The sequence below is a fragment of the Mus caroli genome, unplaced genomic scaffold (genome assembly GCF_978045245.1).
Source record: "Mus caroli unplaced genomic scaffold, Mus_caroli_1 scaffold_2, whole genome shotgun sequence".
Lineage (NCBI taxonomy): Eukaryota > Metazoa > Chordata > Mammalia > Rodentia > Muridae > Mus > Mus caroli.
The window spans coordinates 20,720,313-20,743,598 of NW_028227257.1; the positions used below are offsets into that span (position 1 = coordinate 20,720,313).

At 48.4% G+C, this 23,286-nt stretch overlaps 1 protein-coding gene across 2 annotated transcripts in view; it reads right to left on the reverse strand.

Moving 5' to 3' along the window:
- Positions 1–4,643: 4,643 nt before the first annotated feature.
- The window catches only part of Dhx35 (DEAH-box helicase 35), a 61,410-nt gene continuing 42,767 nt past the window's right edge, over positions 4,644–23,286 (reverse strand). For both annotated transcript variants that reach the window (XM_021183591.3, XM_029474365.2), the window contains exons 15-22: positions 22,011–22,106; positions 19,926–20,020; positions 19,397–19,474; positions 18,134–18,263; positions 15,175–15,256; positions 12,714–12,785; positions 10,409–10,520; positions 4,644–5,760 (exon numbers count right to left, since the gene is read on the reverse strand). In XM_021183591.3, coding sequence (XP_021039250.1) covers positions 5,716–5,760; positions 10,409–10,520; positions 12,714–12,785; positions 15,175–15,256; positions 18,134–18,263; positions 19,397–19,474; positions 19,926–20,020; positions 22,011–22,106 — 710 coding nt within the window. In that variant the 3' untranslated portion in view covers positions 4,644–5,715. The remainder of the gene's footprint in view (positions 5,761–10,408; positions 10,521–12,713; positions 12,786–15,174; positions 15,257–18,133; positions 18,264–19,396; positions 19,475–19,925; positions 20,021–22,010; positions 22,107–23,286) is intronic.

Sequence of the window (23,286 nt, forward strand, 5' to 3'; positions counted from 1 at the left end):
AACATTTTAGGTGCCTGATTCTTATGGCCAGTGGCAGTGCGCTGTCAAAACACCCAACCAAATGAGTGTTTCTTATATGTAACTTATCCTTTATTGAAAGTTAGGGCTCGGGGCCAGCAGACAAAGGGCTGGGTGTCCATGCGGATTTAAGCATTACTTCCATCTTGAAGCTACCATCCATTTTCTTGCCTCCTGTTTGGAAACATAGAGAGAGAAACTGGGTCCATAGAAACCCCACAAGCTCCCATTAGTGCCAGCGGTCTGTTTACGCGTGGACATGACAAAGGCTTTTCCGGGGAGTTCACTCCTACCCAGAGGGTAGTGCCAGCCCTGCCGCTGTTGCTGGCTTTCAGACTACAGGTGGAAACTAACTCCACCCTGCTGGTGCAGACACAAAAAAGAGAGAGAGATCTGAATACTGTAACACTGTGCTGTGCCTGTAAACACTGCCAGCTCTTCCATCCACAGTAGACACAACTCCTGCCAAACTGAACAGTGATTCAGGAGCAAACAGACCACTGAAGCCAATCCTATGATCTCCTAGCCCACAGGTCAGAAGGAATGTGTGTCCCACATGCTAGTCACCGTCCAGATGAGCAGGGACAGGAGGGTGTGTATACCTTTGTTTGTGGGCAAGTGCATGTGTGTGCACATGTACAGCTGTCTGTACATGGACCGGAGAAGGTAGCTCCAGATGCCATAAACCTTAACTATCCCCAGCACTCGGGAGGCAGAGGCAGGCAGATTTCTGAGTTTGAGGCCAGCCTGGTCTACAAAGTGAGTTCCAGGACAGCCAGAGCTATACAGAGAAACCCTGTCTCAAAAAACCAAAACCAAAAAAAAAAAAAAAAACCTTAACTATCTTTCTGTCTCCACCCAGCACAGCATTGGGGTTACAGGCCTGTGTGCAGCCCTGCCTAGCTCTTTATGTGAGTGCTGGGATCTTAGCATGGCGCTTACCCAGTGAACCATCTCTGCAGCCCCAAGAGGTTCCCCCTTCCACACATTTGTTTAGGATCTTAGCATTCCTTGCTTTGTCCCTTCTTCTACAATCTCAGCACCGCCCTTGATGGGCCTGTGCTCTCTGTCTGTCACATCTGTCTCTCACTTTTCCCACTCAGCTGTTTCCAAGTCCTTTACTGTATGCAGTGTGAAAGTGTACCTCACAGCACACCTCAGTGTCATCCTCTATACTGTCCTTGCACACCCTCCCCCAACCACCAAGTCACTCTGTGGGGAGCACCCTGGCACACACCTGCTGCGAACTCTGCATTCTGAGCCCATAGGGCATGCATACACTTGTTGAGATGTGCTGATAAAGATTAGCACCAGTATAGTGGCCTCCACTCTGCCCACACACAGGCGACCACGGTCTGCTCACTGACCATACCAAGGGATGCGATGGCTGTTTTAGCAAGTTTCTCTGGTGGTAGCCTGACTTGGCTTTCTGGTCTCCTGATCTGTCTGTATGAAGCACTTGCTCAGCCTTCTGCCCATTTCCTACTGAGGTCATCTTTCACTGACTTGCAGGAAGGCTTCTGACACCTAATCCTTGGCAGTGTCACCCCACTGCAGGTGCCATCTTCCAGCTTCTGGACCTCCATGCAGGCCCCTGCCAACTCCTAAAGCCAGCGCAGCTAAGACAGAAGAGAGGGGGAAAAGAGAAAATGGGAAGTGAACTGCTGGTTCAAATCCCACATACTAAGTGGAACAAAATATTTACAGGGCCATGACAAAAATATACAGACCCTTTCTGTACTTCAGTGTTCCAGTAAAAGAAACGAGTGACAAAGACCTAACAGCTAAAATAAATGTTATGAAAGAATATGTTAAAACAGTATAAAATAAATCTAATAACCATGTTCTTTTACCAAAAACTTCATGCTACGGGGAAATGACACAGAAGTTGGGGGGGGGGGGGGAGATAAAGACAGCAGCTGAGGGGCGGAGCAAACATTCCACATGTGCCTGAGACTGGACCTTGAAGTAGGGTAACAAGGGCTGGGAGGTGGCTCAGGAGGTAAACACGTTCAGCCCTGAAGTGTGAGGACCGGGTTCAGATCCTTAGAACCCACATAAAGCTGCCAGGGTACTGTGCATCGGTAATCCCAGCACTCTCACGGCAGACTCCCCGGAGGCTCGCGGGTCAGCTAGCCTGGCAAGCAAGGTGAGGTAAGGACCAAAACTCAGTTATCCTCTGATATCCACAAGTGTGCCCTGGTGCACACACACATGCACACATAGGAAAAATAAACAGAAGAACCAGATTAGAATGGGGTGGGGAGCAAATAAGAAAAAAGCTTTTATGTATGTATGTATATGTGTGTTTTATGGCTGTTAAGTCCCTGTCTGCCACTACTTCCCTTAGGGTCCCAGGTGTCCAAATGCAGGGGCCACAAAGGTGGGCAGGATGCAGACAGGAGCTCTGGCTACCTTTGGATCAAGTGCTGATTTACCCAGCAAATGAGATCAACAAAGAGCAGGGACCTTTGTATTCACAGCCAGTGACTAGGGCATTAGGAGGCCTCAGCAGCCTGCAGCAGTAGGAAGAACTGGGTCTTCCTTCATCTGGCTGTGGAAACTCTTGGGATTAAGCGCACATCCCTACTCCTTCAGTAGGGAGTGAAAGCAGTAGAGAATGTGGAAGCAGAAGGCTTAGGGGACCTGTGGACCTGGGAGCCACAAGGAAGGCTGGCCTGAACACATTTGATACCACCCAAGAGAATCAGATATCGCTCCATGACTCAGTCCACATCAGACCAACTCACTGGAGAGAGCAACGACTGAGGACCTGGGATCCACGGCGTCCTCTCAGGAACCTGTCAGCAAGTCCCAGCAAATACTCTGTGGGTATGACTGGCTTCCTACAGCTCTCATGACTTAAGAAACCTCAAGGGAAAGCTAACTGGAGTTCTACCATCTGCTTCACCAGGAGTCAGAAGCTGAGGGAAGTCCAGTTATGGCACTGAAAAGTGCAAATCTTCAATCTGACCCTGTTGGGAGGACACAAGCCTAAGACCAGGTAACAGAAACTTCTCTAGCGAGGAACCTACAGCCCCACACTGCTCTAAGTCCACTGGAAACCCATTTGCTCAGCACCGGGACTACATTCCCAGAGTGCTGGCACTCAGTGTCGATGCCAGCTGGCCCACGGTCCACACAGCCCACGCCCAGCAGTTTCCAGGCTCCAGGATTTCACCCTGGTTTTGTTTGCATGTTGTATTGGTTTTTAATTGGCTGGCTGACATAAGATTGTTGGCATTTATTTTCCCCCAAGAACATTATAAAATAATAATACATAAATAAACCACACCCAACATCACTGTCAGCCTAGCTCCCCCTGGTCCACTCCCAGCTCCTTGCTGACAAGCATCTCCACTCTCATAGCCCACACCACACACAGTCCAAGGGCTCAAGCAGCATGTGCTGACAGCCCCACAAACCAGACAGAAGCAGGAGTTCCAATCCACAGAAAAATCATCTGTGAAACAGGACACAGGCCCCCACGCAGGTCACACATGGAAATGCATGAATGTGGCTCTGGGACCACGGTTCCCAGACTCTGTACCCGCAGATCTCATGACCGCGAGAGCTTGCCTCCACCCAGAAAGGGCTATTACACAGTGTAGCGTAGGACAAAGCCAGAAGGAAAGCCCTCCACTATCCAGACGGAGGGCTATGGAGCAGACTAGATACTTGGGACCACACACGCCGAGACAGACATGGCAAGAGAAGGTGGCTTGCTTCTGTCTGTTCACCTGCAGTGTGCACGGCCACTCATTTTAGATCTGTGGCATCCAATTTGAGGATCTAGTTCCTCTAGACTTTCTCCCACCCACTACAACACAACACTAAAACAACATCAGGCTTTAGGAATGCTTGTTTCTCATGCGGAGGACCCATGTCCGTCCAGTTCCTAGCATCTACAGGGTAGCTCACAGCCATCAGTTTCAATGAATCTGGCCTCTCTTCTGAACTCTATGGTTGCCAGGCATGCAGATAAACATGCAAGCAAAACAAGCCAACACATAAGAAAAAAAGGGGTGGGGAGGTCAAAATAAAAAAAAATAAGAGAAAGAGGCTGGAAGGTGGCTCTGTTGGTAAAGTGCTCGCCATACAAGGCAGACGACCTGCGTTTGATTCCACAAAGCCATGTAGAATGCTAGGTATGGCAGCACATACCTGTAATTCTAGTACTGAGGAGGTAGAGTGGGGGGTGGGGAGGGGTGACCCTGGAGCTCACTGACTGGGTGAGTGAACTCCAGGCTTCAGTGAAAGACTTTGTCTCAAAAATAAGATGGGCCATTTCTGAGAAATGACCCAAGGCTAACCTCTGGTTCCCAAAGTGTCCCCGTGTATGCACCTGTGTTTTGCCAGCACACACAAATGACAAACAGTAAAAACCAGCAGGCAGGCTCCAGCTGGTGAGATCAGAACCTCTTCGGTTGGGTCTTCCTTTAAACAATGCCCCACGCTTTGCTTGAATCCGGTTTGAGAGCATTCAGACACATAGTCATGGATTACGGGGCTCTGCCCATGGGCACCCCACCCCGGCTGCTGTCAGGCCTCCCCTGCAATAATTAACTGGACCATCTTAAAATACAGAACGCAAGACCCACAGACAGGAGAAACATGTTCCCTCAGGTAGAAATATTTACTACGTTTAACAACTTACCACAGCTATTTACACATTATAAAAGGGAAATAAAAATGACATCGGTTTGGTGCCAAAAGTGACACATCCAAACTAAGACCAGTACAAAAATAAACTTTCAAGCTACGGTGTTAAAATAAACGTCACTGAAACAGTACGGGAGAGTCTGTCTTGCCGTGTGCTGAAGTGCCATCGCTGTCACTGCAAGGCAACCCTGGTGCAGTGGGAACAGAGCCCGGGAGCTGCCTGTGTTCTTGCAAGAATGCAAGCAAACAAACAAAGAGAAATATACAAGAGTTATGTTCCTGAGCTACACAAGTTTAGGGCGTCTAAACTGTAGTGAGTTCCTGCTAAAGAGAAGCCCCATGGGTCGAGGTTGGTGAATATTCACTGCTGCCCAGCCACTGGCCCCAGGTGTGGCATCGTGATCGGAGAGAAAGCGAAGTCCACTTGCAAAGCAGGTGACTAGCAAAGGCAGGGGCTGAGTCCCGAGTGGCCCCTGTCACTGCTCTGTCTCCCACTGCAGACGGGCAGGCGTACGGGCAGAGGGGAGGAACAAGCTGCTTCGACTGGAAGCCCCTGTGCCTCGCACAGCTCTGGGGATCTTGATGGAAATGCCCGGCATTTCCTTTTATACTTAACGCACATAGCAGCAGCTGACCTCAGGGGTCAGCAACTATGGCCACAGCAAGCAAGACACAGGAGGCCAAGAGAGCCCTGTCTACACGGCCTGCAGCCTTCAGCAGCTCACGTTCCTCACCACAGAACTGGACCAGGACTGTGCCTACTGGAGTAGCATGCAGGCTGCTGAGAGTGAAGACGGGGCCCAGTGCACGGCTCAGCCAACTCCTGCTTGGCCGGCACGCAGTACAGCAGAACGCTGGCCATGCTCAGACTCCTCTGGGGCCCAGTGAGGATGGCCAATGCTGAGGGGAGCAGAAAGGGGAGCTAATGAGCAGGGTGTAGCCCACAGCGGACTGTCTGCCTGTTCCACCTGAGCTGGTGCCGAGATGACGCGAAGGACGGATGCCACACTCTGCATCCCCACACGTGAGCTCCACTCACTGGTCCTGGACCTTGGCCCTTTTGGCTTTCAGTGACAGGTGCTGCAAGAGAAAAGGAAACATCACTGGGGTGGTGAGACAGGGAAAGCAGGCTCCAGCCCAGCCCCCACAAGTCAAGTCTCCTGTCTGGCACACACTTCCCGAGAAAGGCTGTATCCAGTCTGCAGGAGAAGAGACAGTAAAGACACAAACACTTGAAGCTTCCTTACATTGCCACGGGCATCAGTTGGCAGGACTGGGGGATAAAAATTCTGTATCATAAAGCCAAATTACTATACGTTCTCAAATAAGTGTTTGAGGCAGAATGTATGAACATAGCTTCTATTCAGGGACCTCTCCTCACCAACTGAGGGGGTCCTGTCACCCATCAATAAAGTGATCCAGCGAAGTACAGACCCAAACCTGAGCCAAGCTAGCACTCAGGAACTCTTCCCAAGAGGACACTGCACCCCCAACCGCTAGGACCCAAGCCCCATGTCCTAGCACACCCACATGACCTCATAGTTCCCCAGAGAGCTACAAGCCCTGAAAGAAAACAGCACACTACCAATGACGGCGTGCCCTGACAGAGGGGCAGGCCCAGGTCCAAGGAAATGGCGGACTCCAGGCTTTCTTGTGCCTGGGAGAGCAAGCACAGGTCCTCACGCAGTGAGTCAGGCATCACTCCCTGCTCACAATGGTCTCTCTGAGGCAAATCTGTGCATTTACTGCTTCTATGGTTTCTTTCCTCTCTGTTCTTCACCAGATATGACCCTAAACTAATCCTGGACATGTGTAGCCTTATCCAGGATGGGCGATGACACCATCTGCCTGTGAGGCAGTTTTGGTAACCTTCACTGGAAAGAACACCGAGTATAAACAAAGTTGACTTGAGCCATTCCAGGCCTCTACAGCATGAAAGCAATGTTGAAAACAAGTGAGAGAAAGTCACTGGAGGTGCAGGAGGCCCAGCATGCTGACACCTGAAGCGTCCAGCACAGCAGACCTGCCCTGCGTGGGCAGCCCCTGGGGACCTGGAGAGTCCCTGAGGAAACAGCTCTACCTCTGGACCTCAATCAGAAAACATAGCAAGCTGTCCCGAAGGAGCTTCAGGAACCCGTAGTACAACAAGGCTGTCATTCTACAAGGATGGTTTCTATAGGCCTCAGCTCTTCCCAACACTCTCATCACAGTGTTAGTGATGAGCTAAATGGCAGAAGTCTGAGAGAAGAGACAGATCGCTGACCCTGTCATTTTCTTCCATGTTCTGAAACAGTCTGCCCCTTAACCTAAATAAATGAATTTTGAGCTGAGGAGGAAAAGTAACTCAGTTTGTCAACCATTTCTACTCTCAGGAGCCTCAGGGGAGCCAGGGCAGTGCTGGGCTGTGCCTAACTGCAGGCACCCGCTCTGCTCTCCACTCATAGTCTGCCTGTCAGACTTCCTTTGGACTCCTGGGTAGTCTCCACTTTATGGGCTCAAATAAACCTCCTGCCTCAGTGTCCCTAGCAGTTGGACCTAAAGGAGCACACCAGCAGGACTGGCTGAACTCTTCCAAATTTGACACAAAGCAATCAGACCAATCTCAGCTTGGATTCACTGTGCAGCCCAGTCGCCCTGACGGAGAAATGGAACTCAGATTCCCCTGTGCTATAAACAACAGCTGGACTAAAAACTCTGTACTAAAACATCTGGAGCTACTTTTAGCAAACATCTGGAAAGCAAAGAAGACAGGACTCACATGGACTTTCTCCTTTACTTTTGGGTGCTAGGGTCTGACCACAAAGCTAAGCTGTGTTCTGATACATACTGGTACCCAAGCCCACAAGCAGAGTCCTTGAAAAAGGGGACACAGGGGAGTGTCTGTTATGGCTAGTCTCCGTCCTCACCCTGACTATATCTAGAATGAACTAAACCCAAGCAGCTGGGCACATCTGTGAGGGACTTTTCCTAAATAAATCATTTGAAGTGAGAAGACCCACTTTTAATCTGATCTTTTGAGGTTGAAGATCCACCTTTAATCTGGGCCACACTGCTGGCAGCCTGTAGAAAGAACATGGAGGGGAAAGCTTGCTCTCTCTGCCTGCTGGCTCTTGCTGACAAGCCCATTCCTTCACTGGCATTAGAGTCTACTTCTTCAGGATTCCGGAATATACTCAGCCTTGTGGACTGAGCAACTACTGGATTCTTGGATCTTCTGTTGGTAGACAGCCATTGCTAGACTAGCGGGACCACAGCCTATAAGCCATTCTAATAAATTCCCTTTAGATAGATAGATAGATAGATAGATAGGACAGACAGACAGACAGACAGACACACACACACACACACACACACACACACACACACACTGATTCGCTCATTCACTCAATCAGTCCTGTCCCTCTAGAGAACCCTGAATAACACACTGTTACATATATCCCAGGTCTCTGCCTAACTCTCCAAACTCCTGCACAGGGGAATAAATTCTAAATAGGAAACAACACAGGTAAGAAGAGGGTTTGGGGTTGCTGAGAAATGCACAAAATAGGGCATTAGAGCAGATATTACATTAGGCTATGCCAGTCTCTTGCTGAACACCAAGATGAAATGTGTAGACCAAGGAGTTCTAAGAGTAGCAGAGAACCATTATTGGAGAAATATGCTGGAGGTCTGCACACAGCTGGACACTGTTCATGGACCAGTGCACAGACATCACCAAGAATCCTTGACATTTGATCAGATAATAAAAAAGAAGAAAAAGGAGGAGGAGGAGGAAGAGGAGGAAGAGGAAGAAAGAGGAGGAGGAGGAAGAGGAGGAAGAGGAGGAAGAGGAGGTATGTCTTTCATGGATGGCTAAGACCTGCCCCATTAAAGACTGAGATCAAGGCTCAGCAGAATCCAGTTATGAGCCATAAACTAACTCAGCAAGGAAGAAACTGACATCACCTATGAAAGGAAACTTCAGATTCAGTTAACACAGCACCTATAATAGTGAACGTAAAACACGGACACGAAGCTACTAGACGAGAGAAGCTTGTCTGGTTATGAGACTGGCCAAAATCCAATCAAGGCTGAAGTGACAGCCATGCTGAGTTAAGTGGCTTCTAAAGCATGTGTGTGTACATGTGTGGGTGTGTGTATGTGTGTGTGTGTGTGCGCGCGCACGTGTGCATGTATGCAAAGATCTGAAGAAAAAGGTAGGTGTAACAAATGAGCACAGAGAATACGAGGCAGAAAGGAATCAAATACAAGAACAGAAAAGTGAGGTGCCCAGGACCCCTCCGATGGCTTAACTGCCAATGGGGCCCTGCAGAACCGACCAGTAATACTGAGAAACTGTCCAAGTGAAGTTTGGGAAAAAAGACCAGAGCCTTTGTGATGAATAAGACACAAACAAGTGCTGGGTAGAACGTGTGTGTGACTGGAGGTTCAGAGGGCCAAGATCAGAGCAGAAAAAAATATAGATTTAAAGGGAAAACCCCATGTTCCCCTAATATAACTATAAACATCTGCTCACAGATCTAGAAAGTTCAGTTAACTCTGAGAAAGATACATAGGAAGAAAAGTATCTCATAGGTCAAATGGCTGGAAAAGGAAAAACAAAAACCAAAAAACCTCAAGAGCAGCTACAGGGGTGAAACAAGACCCCCTGCAAACCCAGGACGGCCTGAAGAGGACAGAGACACTGCACACAGATGCAAGAGATGAGAAACAGCAACAAAACTCATTCAAGGAAGAATTCCATGGAGAAAAACTAGCCTTCAAAAATAAAAATGAAACAGTACTCCTGCAAATAATCAAGAAGCAGGGGTGCTCACCAACAGGGGGCGCTGAAGATACACTAAAGGAGGGTCTGCAGGCAGGGACCCACACAGCCACAGTGGACAACAGGAAGGAAGGCTCTATGCTGTAATCTGTGGGAGACACAACTAACTGTTCAAAAACAATACCCTCAGACTGCCCTCAAACATAGTATAAACACGTGCAGAAATAAGAGACTGACCAACAAAGCACAAAAGCCATTTGGTAAAACCAGCAACCTGGTGTAGGTTCCTCACAGTACAGCTGAGCAGTGTGGTACTAATTCAAGATCAACCATGAGGAGGCAAAGCCCATTAAAAAATAAACTACAGGACTTTTAAAAAAATCATTAATTTGAAAAGCAGTAAAATAAGTTTTTTAAAGGAACAAAGGTTAAAATGTACTAAGAGAAAATAAGTCCAAGGCAGCTTACAGTCATCAGCAATCACTAAGTTCAACTGCCAGCCCCACACGCACACACATAGTAATAATTACACTAAATAACTTACCATTGCAATTCACTCAATTTCTTAATTAATTGATTAAATTGATTAATGAGAGCACAGTACAGACTGAAGAGTTCCTGGCCCACGGTTGGCCGTCTTTGAATTGAGTCATGTCAGAAGGAGGCAGGGACTTTGGGGCAATGAATGGAAAACAGAAACCTTAAATCTGTTATCCAACAATGCGGGGAGGGAGAGCATGGAGCGGACTACAGAGCCTTTTCTTATGGGGTTGCAGGATTTGTTTGTAACTGCACTTGCCTATGAAGGCAGTGAAGGTGGTTTTAGAGGTTCTGGGGTACAGTGATGATTTGGGGGGGCTGGAGGGAGCTGGGAATGATTACGGTACTACTGAAAAACACACAGAGACTGAAGACTATGAAGAGGCTACTGCTTGTCTAGGGCCATGCGCTACCCATTCCTACCGTTCCTTGTTGATAAAAGTGGGGAGCCAGCTCCAGCAGCCAAGCAGATTCTATGGCGGTCACATCTCGCATGTAATACTTGGAGGTCTGTATTACTTCATTGTAGATAACCCTGAAACAGAGAATAAACATGAGACCCACAATGACAAGACCCACAAGCCGTCTCTGCACTCACCACAGCAGGTGTGTTCCACCCGGGTGTGCAGTTCCACCCGGGTGTGCGGCTCTACACACGAGCTGTTTGTTTACTCAACCTGCTGGCCCAAGCTGTTAGGTCAGTGTGCCTCGGAGGCGACTCCACATCCTGTATGATTTCCAGGGCTCTGCAGTTATCCACCAAGGACTTTCTAGATCGTGGTCTGCACTTACAGAACTCTGAATACAACTTAAACGACTTAACTAGAAAGCACAGAAATGGACTCAACTGTTCTGAAAGTTACTAGAAATGACTATAAAGACCCAGACGATGACTGTCCAGAGCAATGAAAGCATTTTAAATATACTTTGGTGTGGAGCCTGCACGTTTGTCAAAGCCCACCTTTCACTGTACACAATTACATCTTAAAGAGGAAAAAACACATATCTAAAAGTTTACGAGGGCCAGTAACAAACCTAAGAGCAAGGGATGTTTTGTAAGCCCTGGACTCAGGAATCCGCAGAGTAAACACTAGTTTCTGAAGAATTAACTATAAATACAAAAGCCACACAGTTTGTCTCTCAAACACCAGTTAAGGAATCGGGGCTGGTGGAAGGAGGAGGCAGGGCGGGAATGTAACAGTCACCTAACATGCTCAAGGCCTGGGGGTTCACCCCAACACAGCAAGGGAGGGAAGGAGAGTGGGAAGAGCGAGGGAGGGAAGTGAGGTAGGAGAGAAGATGGGGGTGGGATGGAGGGAGAGGGAGCTGGAGAGGAAAGCGGCACTGCAGTTTGGTGCCCATGGACTTCTGTCTTCTCACGGCAGCAGAGACGCCCTTGTAAAGCCAGCACCACTGCCACACTCCACCTAGGAAGCCTCTATATCTGACTGGCTACAGCTCGGTCAACTGCAGTACATCGGAAACACTGCCAGGACTTGTTTAAAGAGTCCCCCGCCCCCACCTCACCCCGGTTGGTTCCGACTGAGGAGGGCTGGGTGCGAGCGGTTCCAGGGGAGGCTGCTGCGGGCAGAGCAGGGTACGAGGTCCTGACACCGGAGCTCCCAGACTGTCCTTCCCACGGCTCACCACACATGCCTGTCTTCCCCCAGGGTGCTGTTCTTTCAGCTCCTAAAGAGCCAAGTGTTGCTCTCTTTAAATTTTCTAACCTTTGTCGATCCATATTTTTGTAAAATACAATATAAATACATTAGAAATCAGAAATAAACACAAACTACAAGCTGAAATTAGCATGGTATAACTGCGTGACTTGTGCACACACCTTAAAGTATCCGTGCTATCTCCTGCTGCTGCACTTGCCCCGCCCATCTTCCCAGCCAGCACTGCAGATGGAACCAGCCCTGGTCACCTCATTCCCACTGTCAGCTCATTCCCAGGCCCCCAAGACAGGTACCTCCTTCATGCTGCCACAGCTAGGCCACCCTATTTCCTAGGTGTGGATGTCTTTCAGTCCTGCCTAAAAAATGTCAGTCACCAGGTCCAGAACAAGGGTTAGCTTCTCCATGAGAACCTGTACAGCCTGGCTTCCCAGCACCTTCAGTGCCATCCCACAGCAAAGCACACAGTGCACACACACTGCAATACCACAGCCCTTCAGAAAAGCTTCTCCTTCGGGGCTTCAATCTGTTCTCCTGGTAAATAAGACTTCAGCTGGGTTCTAAGTCATCCCTGCACGCTGTGCCTGCTGCAGGAAGCCTTCAGTCTGTGGTCACAGTGAGCATCTTTGTTGCTCCTTGTAACACTTTTTATTTTTGCAGAAGACAAACTGTCCAAGTTGCCCCCAACCCAGAATCCTTCTGTCACCAACAAAAGTACTTTGTTGGGAGGAAGAGGGAGGAAGTAATCATCAATACTCATGGAGATTTTTCAAAAGAATATCTTCCTGAGCACAGCGCAAGGCAGCTCAGCAGTAGCTGGAGGACTCTCTTCCTTTAGGGGACCCTTGACAAGAGTACAAACCCTGGCAACCCAGCACACCAAAGTCAACACCGCGGAGGAAGCACCTATACTGCAAGCCTAGGCTTGGAGACCCAGAGATGAGCAGGGCCAAGCTCCGCGGGGGGAGGGGCTTACCATGGGGGAAGGAGCTTCCCATCGGGGGAGGGGCTTCCCATCAGGGGAGGGGCTTACCAGCGGGGGAGGGGCTTACCAGCGGGGTGGCTTCTCTGCGTAGAGGACTGAGGCAGGGTGGATGTGCAGCTCGTGGTCATCACGGATAGTCCTTGTGAGACACAAGAATTCTGTGTGAAGCACATTGTATCCACTTACTGTAAGAACCTGCATCCTGTACACATTTAAGTGTTTTCCCACAATACAACCCCCTCCCCCAAATGTATGAAGACCGAATTTTCTGTGGACAAGGCACGACTCTCTAGAGCAGTGGTTCTAAACCTTCCTACTCCTGCAATCCTTTAGCACAGCGGCTCAGGCTGTGGTGGCCCCCAACCATAAAAATTACTTTTGTTACTACTTCATCACTTTAATTTTGCTACTGTTATGAATCATACTGCAGAATATTCCGGTGTGTGACTCCTGTAAAAGGCTGAGATCCACTGTTCTAGACACACCTCCACCACCACTACCACCTCAGAAGCCAAGAATAAATCATGCAAAATAAGGAACCAGACCAGCACAGAGGGGCATAGATGTAATGTCAGCTATTTCCGGTTCAGGCTGGGGGCAACTTGGGCAACACAGAAAGACCTGTCTCCTGCTGAATTAAGAAGGTGTCAGGGTTAGCTCAGGAGCACAGGCTTGCCTCACCTGTGCAAGCCCTGGACTTCATCCTCAGTATGGGAGTGGGGAGCAAATATGGATACAGCCTCCACAGGAAGAAAACACAATACCCACATTTATGTCCATGTCTATCTTCTATAGATTCCCCTTTCAAAATAATTATCTTCTACAGTTCCCTTTCACAACAGAAACTCTGAGTTTTAACAGACTTCCCTACTACCCAAAGTTAGACACTAAACACTAAGGACCCTAAGGAGCTGAGACTGAGCCCAGCAAGCTCACACACGCCAGTTCCTGCAGAGCACTTACTTCTAATTCCAAATTATATGTTTCAATCTGATTCAAAAGTAAACAGCCAGCCACTTTTATGAACAGATCATAAAAGTTAGCAGACTAGAATGTCAATACTGAGTCCACATGCTCATTTCACATGGGGCTCATCACCAGCACCCTAAGACAGCATCTGGGGTCCCACTCTCTGTCAAATGGTAGTGGGCTGGCAATAAATTCACTTCAGAGGAATGACTGACCTGGAATCTCCAACGGAGCACCTTTTGTTGAGGATGCCCATGAAATAGGTTACCCACACAGAAATAGTTGACACTTGTCAAGAAAAAGGGATAATCAGAATGCTGACAGGGAGCGTCACTGCGGAGGAGCTCAACCTTGTGGGAGCGGGGCTTGTGTAATGGGCAAGAGCATCATGGGAGTCATGACTGGAGCATGTGGTCTGGAGTAACAGTGCACACCACAGAGAGGCCATAGGCTATGCTGCCAAGTTCACAGTGCCATACCAGGAAGATGAGGCAGATATGGCTGCCAAAACTAAAAACGATCTCAGTGGGGATGGAGAGATGGCTCAGAGATTAAGAACACTGCTTATCTTCCAAGAGACCAGGGAACTTGACACCCTCTGGCCTCCATTGACACCAAGCACACATGTGATACACATACATGTAGACAAAACATTCTTACACTCATACACACACACACACACACACACACACATCTTTTTTCCTTAATGCTCAGTAGATTCTGTAGTGTCTAGAAAAAGGAATCTCAAATAACAAGAAACAACATTCCTGTTAGGGGAGGAAGCTAACAGCAAAATAATGTATGAAATCCAAAAGGGAGATAGAAGAAAGCCTTTAGATTGTCCCCTTGCTAAACACAAAAAAGGTGGCTAGTCTTGGTGCCAAAATCCTGTAAGCTCAACCCCTGAAGGGGGGGTGGAGGAGACTGAGGCAGGAGGATCACAAGTTCTAGGCCAGCCATAGTGAGAAGGAAGACCCCAGGAAGAGAAAGAAAACTTAACATAGCTTGTGTGAAGTCTAGTGGTAGAGCACTTGTCTGGCAGGTGTCGGGCCCTGGACTCCACCCTGTGAAATGGGTACAAGGACAGCTACACCTTGAACAGGTGCAGAAGTCACATGACCACAATGAGCCTGAGGGACCAAAGAAACCAACTTAAAGTAACAATTCCAAGAACCAGGATATTTAGCCTGGAGAAAAGCAGACTAAACTATGCTGTAGTTTTTACAGTAAAAACTACTATTGGCACCCTACCGAAATGGAGGACAGGGTGAAGAATAACGCATTGGGAAAAATGACTTCTCCAGAAACGTCAGTTAATGGCTACTCCCACCTGCAATGTACATCTGCCACGGTCACCCCAACACCATCACTGTGTACGGACACCCTAAGGAGTAAGACTCCCAGAGAACAGAGAACCTGCCGAGAGCTGGGCAGCCGGCCTCACCAGGCTTTGGAAGCGGGCATGATGATGATGTTAAGTTAAAAGCTGCTTGGTTTTCATCTCTGCACAAGGGGCAGCTTTCTGTCCCCTTCACCAAATCACCTCAGAGTCTCCTTACCTATAGGCTCCACTGGAGTGAAACCGGGCTGCATTCGCAAAGAACCCCGACACGATGCACCTCAGGACTGGATCCGGATCACCTACACAAGGCAGCAACAGACGCCTGGTGAGACCCAGCACTGGTCCCATGTTCCACATGCCAGGCCCTGGGCTGTGATGCACATGATCTAGGCCAGCTCCCCTTCCCCTCTGCAACCCACCTGAAACCATCTCTGAACACGGCCCTGTGTCTCCCATGTCTGATAACTGCCCAACATCTGAGGGGGCATCTTTCCCCAGCAGTAGCGAAGGACAAGGCAGGTCTGCTCTGTAACTAGGGCCTCTTCAATCCCAGGCCACAGATGACTGGACCCAAGAAGCTGCCCCACTGATGGCTGGTGAGCTCAGAGCACTGTAGAAATGCCTTCTTTCCCTAGGACACACACCATGAAAGCACACTGCCCTGTCTCTGGCTGTCAGAGAGTCTGCAGTTCTCCACCGCTCCCAAACATTCTGTTCCTTTTTAACTGACATTTCTATTGTTATAGCAAACACATCTGTCATGAATAAAGCATCTCCATTCACTCGCTCATAGCCATGAGATGAATTCTAAACTATCATGCAGGGGATAATTACGTTTTAATGACTGAAAATACCCCCTACTTCACCAATTCTGAGCCATTTTAACTCACTCAAGTCAAGACACAGTCACAGTGACAGCCATTCTTTTCTCAGTGATACATAACATACTTATGGATAGCTCTGGTGAAGTACAGTACAAGGGCAAACATTTCCCTATAGGTGGGAGCCTTGCAGGATTCTTAACAATATATAAAAAAATCATTTTACTGAATTCTTTCCGGCAGACTTTGTCCAAAAAGAAGGCTACATTGTTTTATTTTTTTTATAAATTTAATTACTACTTGTGTGTTTTTATTTCTTCTTGGTGAATTTTAACATTCTAATCCTTTGTTCACTTGCCAAATAGCCTCAAATAAAGTCATTTAAAAATACACTTAGTTTTTAATTATGTAACTGCTGAAAATACATCTCACTATTTCCTCAACCTCCTAGATGCATTCTGATTTGCAGGTAATTGCTTGGCCTGTCTGTCATTACTGTTCCTAGCAGAGCTGCTAAGCCTCAAGCCTGCTTTCTGCCCCACCACCCACCCAGATGCAATCTCTCTGCAGCCGTTCAGAATCCCACATAGCATGCACTTTCTTCTCAGGGTCACTTTATAAAGGGTGGAAACTCTTTATTACGATACTCTGTGATCCTCAAAACTCAGCTCCGTAACATCTTGCTCCTTAATACTCCATTCCTCTTATTTGGAAGACTTAATCCACCACAGCCCTTCCCCGGGCAGTGAGAGTGACAAGAGAAGGCACACAGATGCAGACGAGAGGCTGTCATTCACTTGCCAGGCGACAGGACTCTAGGCAGAGGCTCTCCTGCTGACATGGCACCCTGGACAAGCCCTGCTCATTTCCCCTTCCCTGCATTTATTTCTGCTACTTGCCACTGTCGTCCACGGTTACCAGTCTACACATCACTTCTAAAAGGCCCTCCAGCCTGACGTCACAGTCTTCCTGTCCGCATGAAGCCTGAGAGAATCAAGTTTTTGTCACTTTTCAATCACTTACTTGTTCTTCCTATAAAAGCAAAATGAAACAGAACTTCCTGGATCCTGGCTCTCAAGGCTACCTTTAGCCTACTCGTTATTAGCCTTCTATATGTGAGATAAACGTAGCCCACATTTCCCAGAATGCTAAGCACGATGCAAATGAACACATGACATACTGAGAACACTGCCCGGCCTAGCAGATGCTGTCAGCAAATGTCAACAGGCACTGTGGCATAGGAGGCTTCCAGTGCTGAATGAATTCAGTGTGCCACTTCCTAGAAGGCTCCTGGTCTCTGGCCATGCTAGCTAAAGCTGTATCACCCTGAAGGTCATGTAACCCCTCCCAGGACCTCCTGGTTCCTCTGTAAACTAAGGACACCATCAACCCCACCTCAAACAAAGGAAGATAAAGAGACCCTGACATGGTCCAACCCACTGTGGACTCCACAAATGGCTCCCCCACCAATGCTCCATGGGAGGCCATCTGCCACAGTTCTACCTTACCTTTGGAGAATGCCTAAGCTAAACATGTGGCAGTGTCTGCTTTAATAACACTCTCACCTGAGAAGAAAATGCAATTTTCATGTAATACCTAAGAATACTATCCACTTAAAAGTAATTTTTCAGGGCTGTCAAGATGGTTCAGCAAGAAATTACAGGCAAGCCTTAAGACCTGAGTTCAGTACATGGCAAAAGAAAAGACTCAACTCTATGTGCCCACTACACACAGGCACACACACACACATGCGCACACACACACATGCACACAGTAGCACTTGCAGAAGCAGGAGGAGCAGAAGTTTAAGGTCACCCTCAGCTGTATAATAAGTCTGAGGTCTGGGACATGAGACATTGTCCCAGAAAAAAGTAAATTTTCTGCAACAACCATCATTATATTAGTTATATGTGCAATGATATAGGAGCTAACAATTTTTAAGCATTTTCATGAGCTTTAGAAATTCGGAGGAAGCCAGGTGTGGTGGCGCATGCCTTTAATCCTAGCACTTGGGAGGCAGAGGCAGGCGGATTTCTGAGTTCGAGGCTAGCCTGGTCTACAAAGTGAGTTCCAGGACAGCCAGGGCTACACAGAGAGACCCTGTCTCAAAAAACCAAAAAAAAAAAAAAAAAAAAAAAAATTCGGAGGAAGGAGCAACAGCCCACAGAAATAAAAATGGCTCCATCCAGAAAGACACCAGGCATATGCTCACCACTGAATGAGCCTGCAGCTCAGAATGGGAAAGGCTGCAGGCGCATGGCCTCCTAGCAGTTGAGCGAAAGAACTTGAGAATGCAACTGGACAGAACGGGGCGGGGGCGGGAGGGAGCCACAGGCAGGGGATGGCCACACCCACCTTCGCTGGACACCTTGGGCACCTGGAACTTGATGAGGAGCTTTTTCAACTGGTCTCTCACAGTGGCAGCTCTGACAAGACCCTTGTAATTCAGGAAATGCTCCTGACACCATTGTGAGCTCTTGTTGTGCTGCAAAAAGGCCACACAGAGGAGACATTCACCATGTCAGACACAGCCACAGCCGAAGCAGTACCATCAGCACAAATCCTTTCTCTTCCCCTCTTTCTGGTCTGATGAGACCTGCCCAACCCCTATCTCTAGAGCAGATGGTAACAATCAAGCCATCTGCCTGTTGCTCCCCGATGCCACTCTCCACACTTCCAAGCAGTAAGAACAGAGGGGCAAGCAGAGGCCAACCTAAGCACAGCACAGCAGGGTCAGCTCTGCTTTCCTGTGCCTCTTGGCCAGTCTGTTACCGTTCCCTCTCATCTTATTAAACTACAACACGTTCAGAAATAATCATTATCAAATCCTGATCTGTACTGAAACTAGGATTTTTTTTCTACCAATGATGCTTAACTTTCTATTTTCTTGAGTCCAATAATAACATCTTGTTTTAAATTTTTGCAGAGCAATGTACATCTAAAATTACATTCTAAGCCATGGAGAGAAGTTTTTCAAATAAAAAATTTTAAATGTGTTATTAATTATGTTTTAAATTAAATGTTTAAATTACATTTTAAAAATGTAATTCACACAGGATTTTTCCACAAGGCAGATCTGTAGACACGCCCTCTGTGTGACGCTCTGCCTTGGAAACAACACACTGTGCCTGTATCCTGGATTTTAATTGACCCAGTCTGTATCTCATTTACAGACTAACCATCCTCAAGTCTCTGGTAGAACAAACCTTGCTATTTCTCTTTTTTAAGATGTGTTAAATTACTATGGGACTGAGTGGCTGCCCAGGAGGCACACGCAAGCCTCACTGGCCATTTCTCGGGGAGCCTGGGAGGTCTCTGAAGACTCAGCCCACACAGCAGTGGTTCTCAGAACTTCCCATTCATATGCACCCTTCCTGCCAAGCACAGTGAGTGTGGGGCACTGGGAGGCTGTCAGCCACTTGGAAAAGAAACCTCCCTTAGCCTCTCCAGCAGCGGGAGACTGGAATCTCCAGTGGGAGGCTGGTGACCTACCTACCTGGAAAGCAGAGGAGTCTCTTGGCCATGTGTGTGTGTGAACTACCCTCTGACCTTGCTCCTAGCTCATCATAGTGCATGCGTGCGTGCTTGTGGAGTGTCCCCGAGGGTGGCTGTGCTTACCTTGATAAACGCTTCATATACATTGAGCATGGTGAGATGGTCACCCTCTTCCACAGCAAATTTCCGGTGCACTCGAGTCTGTGAAGAGTAAAGCTCCATTCAGAAGCTGACTTCCATGACCCTCTTGTGCTGAGGGACCTGGCACACTGCAGGAGGGCTGACAGCTTGACCTCTCATGTCCTACAATCATACGCTGTTCACACCTCCTGAGCTCCCTTCAGACACACCCTTGAATTCTTTCTGTGGAGAAGTTTCTGAATAATGTCACTTGTTCCCTGGGGTGGAGGAGATACACAAACATACGGCAAAGACACAGACGCATTAACTTCAGAACTACAGCCACACTTGGGTGTGGGTGACAGGCTCTGCCTCCATGTGTACAAGAAGGTATACTTCCCATGAGACACAGCATACCTACTCAAGTGCAAGCTAGGCTCTTTTACACCACTGTCTTCAGCAGTTTCTAACTGAGCTCTGACAAGAATGTGCCAGAGAGCAGTGTGAAGAGCTGGGGAGAAGCAGGACTTACTGCCTGAGACTTCTGGTTTGAGGGGAACACGAAGACATTCTGGATCTGCATCATGGCAGCGATACTCAGGACCTCTTGAGAACAGCCGAAGTTCCCTAAAACATGAAAAGTATGTTTGCAAACAGACAGTGCACCAACAGGAGAGAGAGAAGGGCATTTCCCAATGCGTTCCTTGTAGTGTGCTATAAATAAGGTTATATCTTATAGTTCTTTTTTCTTCAAGTCTCTCATATATAAGAACTACGGTGCCACGGATGGTCCCACGTGTCTCAACTGAGGATTCCTCCCAGAAGTGTTAAGGCTGAGAGCTCTTGATGCCAGCCAGGATGAGGCCACACTGGCCTGTCACCAAGGACAGATCAGCGGCATGTGAACAGCTGGCGTCCAGGGGAAGCACCGAGGGAAAGGGGAGGAAGTGCAGGGCTGTGGTCCTCCAGCTGTCCTGCTGCTCCCAGCCCACCTGGGGGGTAGCCTGCCCCCCCCCAAGTACTGCTCAACTCTGGAAAGCCTGTAGCTTGGGGTGGCCCGGACAGCATCCAGAGCTGCTGCTGCCTCTTGAGAACAGGCTCTGTAACAGCTCACCAACAAGGACACCAGACCAAGCAAACTGCACTCCTATTGGCTCCCCACAGCTCCCTGCCTGAGGCACAGGGGACTCTGCTCCTGCTGCACTTAGAATCTGTTTCTCAGGGAAGGTGGTCCCTCACTCATAACATTCACCTTGCTGGCTCTGACACATGCCTTCATAAACTACCACTCGATGTAACAGTTAGACAAAAACTTAAAATATGAACAGCACCTTTCCCAGAAAGAGAAACAGGTTCTGTATGGTCAAGATGTTTCTAAGTAAAGAAACAGACCTTTTCCTAACTCATATGCTCAAAAAACTATTCAGAGAAACTGGAACCCTGTATACTACATGACAGTGCTGTCACACAGCCGCTGTGACACGTGGTATGATGGTGTCTTGGCACAGCCATTTTGGAAAATACATGGATGTTCCTCAGGAACCTAAAGCGGAGTGGCCACATGATCCAGAAACCGTGCCTCTGGCTACACCCGAAAGAACTGAAGTTGGTATGCAGAAGGGACCCACACTCTGGTGTCCACTGCAGTAAACAAAAATGCAGAAGCAGCCTCCTGTGCATCAGCGGAGGGATGGATAAGGGCGCCATGATACATGTGGTGTAACCTTTACACAATCTTTAAAAAAGTCAATCCTATCATCCAAGACATCATGGATGGCAGTGGAGTGTGCTAGGCCAGACACACACTGTACAATGGGATGGCAGTGGAGTGTGCTAGGCTAGGCACAGGGCACACACTGTACAGTGGGATGGCAGTGGAGTTTTGTCAGGCCAGGCACAGGGCACACACTGTACAGTGAAATGGCAGTGGAGTGTGTCAGGCCAGGCACAGGGCACACACTGTACAGTGGGATGGCAGTGGAGTGTGTCAGGCCAGGCACAGGGCACACACTGTACAGTAGGATGGCAGTAGAGTGTGTCAGGCCAGGCACAGGGCACACACTGTACAGTGGGATGGCAGTGGAGTGTGTCAGGCCAGGCACAGGGCACACACTGTACAGTGGGATGGCAGTGGAGTGTGTCAGGCCAGGCACAGGGCACACACTGTACAGTAGGATGGCAGTAGAGTGTGTCAGACCAGGCACAGGGCACACACTGTACAGGTTAGGAACTCATGGGAACAGAGTAAAAAGGAACTGGTCCAGGCTGGTAGGAGGGTGAGCAATAAAGATGGAAGATGTTGCTTCAGGGACACAGCTTCAGGCGAGGAGTGAGTTGTAGTGATCTGACACTATGGTAACACAGTACGGTGTATAGTACAATTGCTACAAGAAAGTCCATAACATACTAGATGCACTAATTACCTTGACTGAAGCTTTCCACTATACACGTATCAAACATCACACTGTATCTTATAAACACACATTTCATCATTAGTCAAAAATAAGCACTTTACCACTATTGCCACTTTTAAATCACAATTGGTCCCTCCTCCCTGGATGCACAGAATTCAGAGAAACCAACATAAACTCAAAAGGAGCCGTTAGGCTCCACCCACCTGATTCCAGCAGCATCTTGGCAAACATGGGGTTCAGAGGAAACTCTGCAATTCTCATGCCAAGAGGCTCAGTTAGGCGACAGTCTTTGTCCAGACCTGCGAGCAGAACAGAAGATGTCAGGAGGCTACACTACTGTGCTGCAGATGAGCGGTAGCTGGGAGAAAAGAAGATGACTCACTGCTCCTGAGCGCAGCCTGACAAAAGGGCTGCACATGAAAAGGGGAAGCCAGCTGAGCTCAACCCCAGTTTAAATGATGCTTTTAAGGAACTCTAGCAGCCTGCACTTCTCCTATTCCCTCTCTTCCCCACAGGATGCTCCACAGAAACCGCCCTCTGTGGGGCCCTCTGTGGGGTTGAGAGCCGGAAGCACAGATGCAGCCTCTGTCACTGCAGACCACTCACTGCTCTCCTCAGTTCCCACAACACGGGCCTGCTTTCTCATCTTCTGGATCTCACTCCATAGCTAGGACCTGATAGGCCTCAAAAGTCCAGCATCCTCACACCACATGAGCAATCACGGGGCTGAACACTCAGGATCTGAACTGACCCTGACCCTCTGCCCCTTGAAGTAGACAAACTACTCCATCTTTCCAGCACTTCCCCCACCACCTCCACCTTTCCCACAGACCTCTCTACCAAGCACCATTAGTAGGCACAAGATTCCCAAGAACCCCAAGATACAGACAATCAATAGCTTCACCAATCAAAATAAGTGCTCCAAACGCTTGGGATGAGCCAGAAAAGTTAAGTCCTTTCTGTTCCAATACAATTGTCCTTTTTAAATCTGGGTGTCCCCAACACCCTCCAGAATGTTTATATCAGTGAGGACGGTCTGCCCGCTGTATGACTTTCAGAACAACCATTGCCGAGGACAGACAACACAGAATCAGCATTCCCTGCTCCCCAGTTCACACACCCCTGTCATACGCTGAAAGCTGGGGACGAAACCCTAACAAGACACACACTACAGGCTGATATTATGTCTCAAGCTTAACACCTCTCTCAGTGGTGGAGAGTGAGCGTTTACAGCCACAACTGATGATTCCTTCACAAAGAAAGAAATTTAAATATCATAAATGAAAATAATGAAAATGGGGGCTTCACCCTCCCCTTCCTTCCCCTCCCTCCCTCCCTCCATGCACGCACGCACGCACGCACGCACCACGCAAGCACGCATGCACGGCCGAACAAAGCACAAACTCAAGCCTGTGAGTCAGAGGTAAGGAGTCAGCAGTGCTGCTTCCCTTTGCTTGTCCGGCTGCTGCTGGTGCTTGG